The 10,872-nt window shown below is 50.2% G+C and overlaps 1 protein-coding gene across 2 annotated transcripts; it reads left to right on the top strand.

The window, feature by feature from the left end:
• The first annotated feature begins 3,895 nt into the window (after positions 1–3,895).
• On the top strand, positions 3,896–10,432 carry MYCL (MYCL proto-oncogene, bHLH transcription factor). 2 transcript variants are annotated; one of them, XM_045859921.1, is made up of 3 exons: positions 3,896–3,938; positions 4,477–4,981; positions 8,088–10,432. In XM_045859921.1, exons 2-3 carry the CDS (start codon positions 4,486–4,488, stop codon positions 8,684–8,686), a joined length of 1,095 nt encoding a protein of 364 aa, XP_045715877.1. In that variant the 5' UTR covers positions 3,896–3,938; positions 4,477–4,485; the 3' UTR covers positions 8,687–10,432. The 2 variants fall into 2 exon arrangements, with proteins under 2 accessions (XP_045715877.1, XP_045715876.1); XM_045859920.1 differs by lacking the exon at positions 3,896–3,938 and adding an exon at positions 3,947–4,118.
• Positions 10,433–10,872: the final 440 nt, after the last annotated feature.

Raw genomic sequence — 10,872 nt, 5'->3', positions numbered from 1 at the left:
CTCTGGGGACTGGGAATCAAGGGTGGAGAAGGCAGTGCAGAAGACTGCCTCTTTTTTTTTTTTAACTTGTCATACATTTAGTTGCTTTTTAAAAAACTATGTTCATGTATTTATTTTTTATTAAAAATCTTTTTTAGGAAAAATGAAGAAAATTAAAAATTGCAGAAAAATTGAGTGTCCCTAGGGAAGCATTTGTTACTTTGGTGAATTCATCACCATCCTAGGTCCAGACATCTCCACAGAAACCAGAGCTGTTAGCCCTAAGAGCAGCAGCATTTCTATGAGCAACCACACATTAACCAGGCTCATGAGACCGATATTTCAAGTCAAATACCAATTCATTAATTTATAAAGAGAAGCAAAGCTTTGAGGCAGACTGGATCTTCTTGTTTGCTGATGAGTGCATTTTCTCCCTGGGGTGAATCTACACAGGGAATAAAGTGGTTTTCAGCATGTTGCTTGGTGGTCCAAAGTACCAGTGAAGTGGGGGTTGAATTAGGTGGTTTCAAAGAATGATGCCTCCATTTCCCACGTTCCTGGACCAGCATCTTGGCCCCAGGAAGTGCTAGGATGGACACTCTGGTGATTGCCTTGATGACTCTTCTTGATCTCTGTCCAGACCCCTCCTGACTGGCACTTCTTTTCTTTAGCTGCATTAATACCTTTATTCAGGTTATAGGCTAGACTGAGCCTAATTCTGCCTCCATCTCTAAAGTTGATACATCTATTTTATTATTTTATTTTATTTGCAAATGAGTTGGTTTAATACAAGGTGATACAGAATTCAGGATAGAACAAAGAACACACGTTGACAGGATTCTGGGCTGGGTTTACGCTGACCTCAGAGCCAAGGTTGAAATGGCAGAGTGAGAAGAACTAAAACTATGAGCCACTGCATGATTATAATAATTACCTTTTTTTTTTACAGAAGTTTATTCTTAAATGTGCAACAGGCTCCAAGACAACACCATTCTAGCTATAGGTGGCAAGAGATGTTATGACACGGAATCCAGATTTTAAAGCAGGAATGGAGTTAAGGATTACCATTGTCCCAGGCACAGGAGCAGCTTCCTTTTGCCAGATTTCTTTTTTTAATAGCTTATTTTATTGTATTTTTTCCATTACCAGTTATTCCCCTTATAACCTCTTCTACCTTCTTTTTTTTAAAGATTTTATTTATTTATTTATTTATTTATTTATTTATTTATTTATTAGAGAGAGGGAAAGGGAAGGAAAGAGGGAGGGAAACATCAATATGTGGTTGTCTCTCACATGCCCCTTACTGGGGGCCTGGCCCGCAACCCAGGCATGTGCCCTGACTGGGAATCAATCAAACTGGTGACCCTTTGGCTCACAGCCCATGCTCAATCCACTGAGCTACACCAGCCAGGGCATCTTTCTTCTTTGTTTAATAAGAGAAAGTTTATTTAGAAGGTCACAGAGGTAGAAGTGAGCCATAGGAAAAAATGGGCTTAGGAAACAAGTCACAGAGGCAAAAGAAGAGGTCCCTGGAGCTTAGGAGAGGGAAGGGTAAAGGTAACAGGCCAAGGGGGGAGGGGTAGGCTTCGTCAGATTTCTTCATTTCACCTGTGGCCAGGGGCCCCTTCCCCGCAGCTTTCACTTTTGGCTCCTCAAGTTTCTTCTGCTCCTGTTTTTGCTTCTGCTTGAATGCCTTATTTCCCTCCTCCACCTCCTTGGCATGCTTCGTGGGCTGCCTCAGGGGCTTCTTCTTCAGGGCCACTTTCACTGCAGTCCCTTCCCCAGATCCTGCCACCAGGAGCTGATACATCTCCATTTTAAAGTATTAGAGGCTCATGTCCAATGCAATACATTTACAAAGCACTCATGACATGCCAGGCTCTGTTCTAAGCCCTGCAGTGACAGCAGTCAACAAGACTGACATTTGTCCCTGCCCTCACTGTGCTTACAGTCTGGTGAGGAAGACCGACATTAAGTAAAGTTCAAAGTGAAGGAACAGCCTAACTCTCACATGACAACTCAATTTACTTTATCCTATTTCTAGGATAAAGTAAATCCTAGCTGGAGTCACCTCTTGGTTGCTTCCAGATATCACCTACTACAACGAGAACCACGGTGGGGAGGAGCTGTTGAGTAAGGACTCTTGTCTAGATAGAGAAGGAAGACCCATTTTCTAAGCATAGATTCCCAACTTCCCAAGGATTCTAAACCCAAAATCTTTCCAGTGAAGTAATTTTCTGCTTTAATTTATCTAGGGTTGGTTTCCGTCATTTGCCAACCAAGAGCTCTGGTACAGCAACCATTTCAGACATTTGTGGACCAGAAAACAAGTCACCGAAAGGCATTTCCAGTCCCTCTGCCTCAGGGCTGCAACCAGACCTGAAATCTTTCTGATCTGTGCCTTCTGTTCAGCACAAAGCAAGGCACACGGGCTGTCTCAGTAGAACCTGGTTGGCTGAGTCACTCAGTGAGTTCATAAATACCTGCCAGAAGCTGTTCTAGGTACTGAGGTTGCAAAGCTAGTAAGAACTAGTTGCTGTTTTCAAAGATGTCCCACAAGCACCTTAGACCCATCATCTAAAACTAAGGGATCATCTATCTTGCCTTCTCCCAACCCATATATCAGCTCACACCATGTCCCATGTTCCAACAACACTGAACTGCTTGCACTTCTCCTTTCCTTCTGCTTAGATGCCATCAGTGAATAGTTGGTGTTCTTGGAACACAGTGGTGAGAGGGAAAGAGACAGAGAGCAGGCATCAGGCTGCTGCTTGTTGACAGGGATGAGACCTTGAATGCCAGGTAAAGCATTCTAGATTAATTGGCAGCTATTCCAAGTTACTTTCCTTGGCCTAAATAGAATAACCTTGTAGTTTAGCTTTTCCCCTTTTACCGAAGATAGTCTACATGGAAGGTGACATAAAGGGGTTATATGTCCATCATCTTGGCCCGAGGTGCAGCTGCATATTGCAGGTAAGCAAAATGAGGCCTCAAATGTCTCACCTCTACACCAAGCAAGTAGCAAAGTAAGGGCTTGAACAAAGTTTCCAGACTCCAAATCCCCATTCTTTCCTCTAGGGAGTGGGTTTTGTGTGTGGTGAGAGGGCGGGGCGAGCCTCAGCCTTGGCCTGGACCTGGGGGAAAATTCTCCCCACCTCCCGCACCAGGGGCTGTCTGTTTTCTGCTGGCCTCTCCTCCTGGCCTTAATTCCCTTTTCTAGATACTCTATCATCTTAAATCCTCACAACTCTGTGAGGTATTACCATCCCTTCGTTTTATAGATGAAATTGAGTTACAGAAAAGTGAAGTTTCAGGCTTCAAAGTCTGGAATTGTCACCCTCACTTCGTTGGGGTCCAGATTTGGAAGACCTAGCTAAAGAAACCGGTCAATGGGTGATGAAGCGGATGCTGGGGACCAGCCCCAGTTCAGTGATGAGGGCCGCCAGGTGGCGGTGGAGGTGTGACTGCTTCCCCACCTCATCACTCCCTTTCCCCCGCCCCCTCGCCCGCGGGCCAGACGCACCTGAACTAAGCTGGGCGAGGCCTGGGAAGTGGGTTCGCGGGGCTGGGCCGGGCGGGACGGGGAGCAGCTCTTGTCCCCAACCTAGAGTGGGCAAGGATCGCAGTTTTAGTTTGATCTGGGGGAACCGCCCGGGTCTTAATAAAGAATCACGTCCCTACGAGACGACCGCCGGGCTGCATCAGCTTGCCGCCTGCCCTGCGCTCCCTAGTATGCAATTTATGGGGGAATATAGGGACTAGAATAGAGAGGGAGAGCAACCAGAAGGATTGGGGTGGAAACCACAGTCCCCACCTGTCGACCGCCAGGAGGCGGTGGGTAGGGGGAGTGGCTTGTCCCGTTGGGCCCGCCCCCGGGTCCCAGAGCCCAGGGCACGCGACGAGATATAAGGCTGCCGGGAAACAATGCGCCTGCATCTCGCGCTCCCGCGCCTATCCCGGTAGCGTCTGGGCCTCCGTGCACGAGCGAGGGAGGGAGGGAGAGAGGGAGCGCGACGGGGGCGCGCTCTTGAATGCGGGCCGCGCGCTCGGCGGCGCGCATGTGCTTGTGTGCGGACTGCCGGGCTGCCCTAAGCCGGCCCCGAGCGGCTCCGCTCCTGGTAGCGGGCGGCCGGAACGAGGTGAGACTAGGGATATCCAGGGACGGGCACGGGTGTTGGAGCGCAGGCTGCAAGCTGCCTTCTGGGCACAGCGCGCCCCCGCCCGGCCCAGCGGGGCCCTGGGAGCTGCGCTCCGAGCGGCGCTGGCAAAGTTTGCTTTTGAACTCGCTCCCCGCAGCCTTGTCCGCGCGCTGTGAGCGGCTTCCCTGGGCACGCTGACCCAGAACCGGGCTTCCCAGGACGCGAGGGAAGGGCGTGGGTTCCAAGCTCAGAGGTTTGGAAGGGACGAGGGCCTTGCAGCCGGCAGTGCTGGGGGACCCGGGAACGCCTCCTCCCTGGGCCCTTACCCCAGTCAGCACGTCCCCCTTCCCTCTCGCAGGGAGCGGACATGGACTTCGACTCGTACCAGCACTATTTCTACGACTATGACTGCGGGGAGGATTTCTACCGCTCCACGGCGCCCAGTGAGGACATCTGGAAGAAATTCGAGCTGGTGCCGTCGCCCCCCACGTCGCCGCCCTGGGGCTCAGGTCCCGGCGTCGGGGACCCGGCCTCTGGAATTGGTCCCCCGGAGCCGTGGCCCGGAGGGGGCGCCGGGGATGAGGCAGAATCCCGGGGCCACTCAAAAGCTTGGGGCAGGAACTACGCTTCCATCATCCGCCGAGACTGCATGTGGAGCGGCTTCTCGGCCCGGGAACGGCTGGAGAGAGCGGTGAGCGACCGGCTCGCCACTGGTGCGCCCCGGGGGAACCCATCCAAGGTGTCCGCCGCCCCAGACTGCGCTCCCAGCCTCGAAGTCGGCAACGCGGTGCCCGCTGCCCCCTGTCCGCTGGGCGATCCCAAGACCCAGGCCTGTTCGGGGTCCGAGAGCTCTAGCGACTCGGGTAAGGACCGCTCCGGGCCAATCATCAGGGGGACACCCCATGGGTGGCCAAAACTCTGCCGCTGCCTGAGGTCAGGCACTGGGTCTTTGCCAGCCCTTCGGCTACCTCCCCCTTTCTCTGGCTGCAGTTGCCGGTGTAGCCCCCAGCGGTGTCTGTCTGGCACGTGGGTGTGTTAGTAAACAGTTTAAAGAAGTGGCGTGGGAGCCAGCGTTTCTCATGATGATGATTGGAACCCCAGGGGACAAGGGAGACGGGGTGAGAGGCTTTGCTCTCAGAGAGGACAATACTAGGATTGCACTGCAGGGAATTTCTGTCCTCTGGAGGCTGGAAGGGTCCTTAAGGGTCACTCCAGGCTTGAAGTTTTTCTGTGGCTGCCTCTTCCTGGGAAACTCACACTCCCCTAGAGAGAGAAGCTGAGGAGCTTTTTGTGCAAAGTCAGAGCCTTCATCCTTTTAAAAACCTAGTCCCCTGTGCTTTACTTAAGAATCTCTCCCACCCCTTACCATTTGTGCATCAGCACCATTACCCATGAGACAGGTAGGGGAGGAATGAACTCTCCCCAGCAACAAATGGAAGAACTGAGGCTTAGAAATAGGAAATCAGTAGAAGTGAGCCCCAGTTTCCTGCCATCTAGCCAGCCTCTTCTCCCTTCCTTCATGGCAACCAGACACTTCTTCCTTGAAATGCAGAGGGTTTTCAGTAGTTTATATCTGAGAAGGGCTACACCTTGACTTGTTGCTTTGGCCTGAGGTGGAAAGGTGACCCTTTAATTCCATCCCAATCCATCTGAAACCATCAGCTGCCTCCTCGCATCCAAAAAATGTTCACAGGTCCCTACTTCGTGCCAAACTCTTGGCTAGATGCTGGGGTCAAGGGTAAGCAGCTCCAGGCCCTTTCCCCCATCCCTGAATGCAAGTGTAAACCTCACTGAGGACAGACCAGCATCTTGTGCCGCCAGACTACAGTGTTGTCAGCCCAACCTGGTCTCTGCAGAGTGGTAGCAGATAGGATGTTTTTACAGGGTGTGGACTGAGGTTAGCATCAGGCAAATCAGGACAGAGAAAACTCACTGTCACTTTTACAAATAACTTTTATGTGACCATTTCGAGGGAACTGGGGAATGGGATATGGAAGTCATTGTACACATGAAGGGAAAAGTAAGGATAACAAGAACAATTAAAAGTCTGTTGTTTTTTTTTTCAGTCCACTGTTTAAGGTCATTTGTAACTTGTTTGCTTTCTACATCAAGCTTGTGTTTGTTTAATGACTGGAATGGGAATTTTGAGATCAAGAAACCAATACCAGGTCCGGCACAAATAATGCCCCCTTTTTTTATTACAAAATCATAAGCATGTAATTCTGTCACATAACAATATCACACTGAAGCACACCATGTGACATTTTAGGTGAAATGTTCAAATTAAAACCATAAATTATTACACCCATATTACTACTCTAGCAACCATACTCAAGCAGGCCTTACTTCTGCCAGACCCTGTATTTCTACATAGGCTGGTGGAGTGGCAGAGTGGGAAGAATGCTGTTTTGAGAGTTTGGAGATCTTAGTTTGAGATCCAGAATGTTACAAAGGTGATGTGTGGCCTTGGCTGATCTAGCTCTGCTTCTCCCTCGGCACACGAAGGTGTTGGCCTCTTGTCCAGCGGAGGGTATTTCCTCTTCTGGGTAGAGTTAGACATCAGTCTCTGGAGAGGAGAATGGTGGTCTTTATGTCGTCTTTAAGCAGAGCCTTCCCAGCCACCAGGTTTGAGATATTTAAATATCTGAGATGTGGGGGAGCCTCCTGAATCACTTTCTGACCTGCCCTTTAACCTGAACCTGTTTGCAAGCTCCTGGTTCACAGGCCACATGGACTAGAACAAAATGCAACAGATTGCAAACAATGAGGGGGGTGGAGAGAATGACTGATGCCAAGGCTCAGCCAATAGGGGGTAGGGGCTGGGTAAAACAGCATTCCAAACACAGTCTAGTCAGCCAATCACAGGCCTTGGGGCCAGGAGGGTTGAATGGTCAGGTTTTATTAATGGAGAAATAATGCGATTGTCCACACAATGGAAGCCTTCCTGACAAAGGGGCTCAAGCGTCCTGATATGCAAAAGAGACAGAGAACTAAGCTCCTCTGTTGTCAGGGTGAAATGCATTAAGGTTGTCTTCTGTGTGGGGGGCTGAAAACATGTGGAGTAGGAAGGTTTTCTTCCCTATTCCCGGATGGGGTGACCCAAGAGACCTTCAAGCCAGGGAATGATGGGGGCATGTCCAGCTATGTCCAGGCCCCTGGCATTTCAGCCCTTGTATAGAGGCCATTCTTCTGCCCAGTTCCTGCCCCTGGCACAGGTAGCTGTCGCTTGTACCTTTGTGAAGTTCCTGCCGCTTTTGCTGACCTGCAGTTACAAATCCAACCCTGTTCTGGTCCAGGGAAGGGGGTGGGGCTGGCATCCTGCAAATGATGGATGACTTTAGAAACCCATTGAACCCAGGAGCAAAATGCCCCTAAGGGAAACCTTTCCCTCCCCTCTGTGGGTGAGGAGGGATGTGTTGTAGCCCTCCCTTCTCTGAATCTTCCCTTGAAAGGGATAGTGGAATGGAGAGGTGGGGGAATAATAGGATTTATAACTTGTGAAAAGTAACAATTCCCCAAGTGCAGGCTGTGTTGGGCAGGAACAAAGGGCAACTCTGCCCACAGACCCCTCATTTACAATTCTGATGGGGCATGAAAGAGCCCGACTGGGGAAGATCTTTATAGCTAAACTTTGTCCCAGGCTGATAGCTCTTTCTCTCCATCCTCTGGTGGGGGAGGGGAGAGCCTATGCAGACCGGGGGCTGTTGGCTTGGGTCTGCCTTTTGTTCTTATCTAAGCCTTGCTGTACAAAAGGAAATTGGAGAATATTTTCCTTCTCCCTTATTTACCTTCCTTTATTCATCCTGCCCTTACCCAATTACAAATGAATCAGCTGTCTTTCCCCTCCCATCAATTTGTTTATATCTAAATTGGGAAAATGTCACCTCCTTTCCCAAGGCCCAGCATAAGGTCCTTGTATGTGTTTCTCATGGGGTGTGTTTTTTTCTCTTGATCTCTCCTGTTGGACAGAGGGTGAAGAAATTGATGTTGTGACAGTGGAGAAGAGACAGTCGCTGGGCGTACGGAAGCCGGTCACCATCACGGTGCGAGCAGACCCATTGGACCCCTGCATGAAACACTTCCACATCTCCATCCATCAGCAACAGCACAACTATGCCGCCCGTTTCCCTCCAGAAAGCTGCTCCCAAGGTGGGGCTTCAGAGAGAGGTCCCCAAGAAGAGGCTCTGGAGAGAGATGCTCCAGAGGAAAAGGAAGATGAGGTACATGAAGAAGTTGTGAGCCCCCTGCCGATGGAAAGTGAGACTCCCCAGTCCTACCACCCCAGACCTGTCAGTTCTGACACTGAGGATGTGACCAAGAGGAAGAACCACAACTTCCTGGAGCGCAAAAGGCGAAATGACCTCCGTTCGAGGTTCTTGGCCCTGAGGGACCAGGTCCCCACCCTGGCCAGCTGCTCCAAGGCCCCCAAAGTGGTGATCCTGAGCAAGGCCTTAGAATACTTGCAAGCCCTGGTGGGGGCTGAAAAGAGGATGGCTACGGAGAAAAGGCAGCTCCGATGCCGGCAGCAGCAACTGCAGAAAAGAATTGCTTTCCTCAGTGGCTACTAACTGACCAAAAAGCCTGACTGCTCTGTCTTACAAAAACCCAAGTTTATTTCTTAACCTTTTCTCCCCCCACTTAGTAATTTGCACATTTTGGTTACGGTGGGACAGTCTGGACAGTAGATCCCAGGATGCTTTGCAGCTGGTGCACACAATAAGGGCTTGCATTCTTAGAAACCTGGAACCCCAGCTCTCCCTCTTCCCTGACTCACGGGAGGGAACACTGCGTCTTCTGTGGCGCCTTCGGATTCTCGGGCAGGCAGCTGACTGAGGAGTCCCGGGGTCAGCCTCGCTTACCAGCTCTGGAGAAAAGCCTGACAGATGCTATGCAACAGGTGGTGAACGTGGTTGGGGCCTCCAGCCTGCATGAAACCTCACACTCCGGATGCGAGTTAGGCTGGGAAAGGATGCTCCCGCTGCCGTCTCTGGGGTGATGCTAGGACAGCTGGGCCTGGACATGCTCCCCGAGGCTCCTTTTTCCAGGAGACACATGAGCTGTCTTGGGTGAAGACAAGCTTGCAGACTTGATCAACGTGGACCGTTACCTCAATGTCAGATACTTTACAGTACCTGAGGAGTTGTAAACCTTTATATATACACATATATATTACAATGTTAGATGACCGCCCTGTTCCCCCTCTCAGTGCTGCAAACTTGACAACATTTAAAGAGCTCAGCCTCCAGATTCTTTGTCTCATAGCCCCCTGGGCCTTGTCCTCTGAGGGAGAGACCATTCTGTCCTCATAAGGGACTTTCTGTTTCCACAGGTCAGAAATATTTCCCTAAGACAAAGGGAAATGGGCCCCTAGCCTGGAGATAGCTTGGAGTCCTGGCAGTGAACTTGTTCCCTAGCCAGGTGTCTTCCATCTTGGAATCTTCACAATCTTCACAAGGCAGATGTCAGGCACCTCAGGGGTGAGACCTGTACCACTTCCTAGTCCCCAGCTGCCTCTCATCTCAACCCCTGACTGATAAGTTTGAAGTTCTACTAGAGACATGCAAACCCGTCCTTTTCATGCAAATCCAAGGAGCTTGTTGTCTCTGCAGCCACCCTTGGGCCTCCTACCAGCCTGGCATGAATCCCTTTCCTAGAATCTGAGACTTACTGAAGTTCTTACTGGGAGAGCTGCTGGGACTCATCCAGCGCTCCAGAAGGCGGCCTAGCTTCCTGGTGGGAGCTCTGCTTAGTGGACCATGTTGGATTTTTGTCCCAGCTGGATTTGGCACCTCCAAGTGGATTCCAGGTGCAGCCTCCAGTCTGTGAAAGGCACCCAACCCTACAATGTCTTGTGGGCAACTTCAGGAGCCCTTAAGCCTAGTCTGGAAGAAGGACCAGCCCCCTCCAGAACTCTCCCCAGGGCAGCAGGTGTCTGCTGGTTGTAGGTTGGAAAGTGGGGCAGGGAAGGATGGTAGAAGGCTGTATGTGGCTCTGGAACACCACCTGCTACTTTCGAACCTATTATGCATGATGGCGTGTTTCTGAGGTTGCTTCCTCATGCCAGAGAACCCCAGTGGAAGTTTGGTGAAAGCCTCTGTACCTGTTGGAGCATGGTGTTTGGAGCCAGCTGACTTCTGGAACCGTCTTTGGAGAATGGGTGGGAAGCAGGTTTCTGATGTCTCACCTGAACAGCTTGTCTTTTACAAGCTGCTGTTGGGTATTATGCTGGGAGCAGTCTTTTTTTTATACTGTATTTTTGTATGCCTTTTGCAAAGTGGTGGTGTTTTTCTACAAGAAAAAAATGCCTCGAGCAATTCTGTTGCAAGAGTCTGATTTATTTTCATCGGCAAGTTTACCTGCAGTTTTTTATTTAGTTGTGATTATTGATCTCCTGATTTTAAAATGTTGCCTTCTGGGACATCTTCTAATGAAAGATTTCTCCAACACGTCAGAGTTGGGGCAGCTGATGCCAGATGAGTCTGCCAGAACCCAGGAAGATGATTCCAGGGCAGCCAGCAGGGAGCCAGTGGGTTGCATGTCTCTAACCATGTTGCTAACCTGGTCATTCCACTTTGGGTTCCTGAAATGCTATTTCAGACATGTCTAAACAATGTAGGCTCGGCACTTGGTGAACATAAAATTTGCTTGGGAATTGCGAAGATGCTGAATTTGTACTTTAGAAGGCTTGAAATCCTGGTTCCACCACTTACTTATTCTGTGCCTTTATCTTTCTGAGTCCTAGTTTCCATATCTG

This window comes from Phyllostomus hastatus, unplaced genomic scaffold (assembly GCF_019186645.2).
Source record: "Phyllostomus hastatus isolate PE091 unplaced genomic scaffold, TTU_PhHast_1.1 phas_scaffold_182, whole genome shotgun sequence".
NCBI classification, from domain to species: domain Eukaryota; kingdom Metazoa; phylum Chordata; class Mammalia; order Chiroptera; family Phyllostomidae; genus Phyllostomus; species Phyllostomus hastatus.
This window is presented reverse-complemented; position numbering and strand designations above follow the sequence as displayed.

What these genes read in the sequence shown, in the direction of transcription:
- MYCL (XM_045859920.1), top strand. Translation starts at nt 4,011, where the DNA reads ATGCGGGCCGCGCGCTCGGCGGCGCGCATGTGCTTGTGTGCGGACTGC. An exon ending in TAGCGGGCGGCCGGAACGAG is followed by an intron (nt 4,119 to 4,476) that starts GTGAGACTAGGG and finishes TCCCTCTCGCAG; the next exon opens with GGAGCGGACATGGACTTCGA. An exon ending in CGAGAGCTCTAGCGACTCGG is followed by an intron (nt 4,982 to 8,087) that starts GTAAGGACCGCT and finishes CCTGTTGGACAG; the next exon opens with AGGGTGAAGAAATTGATGTT.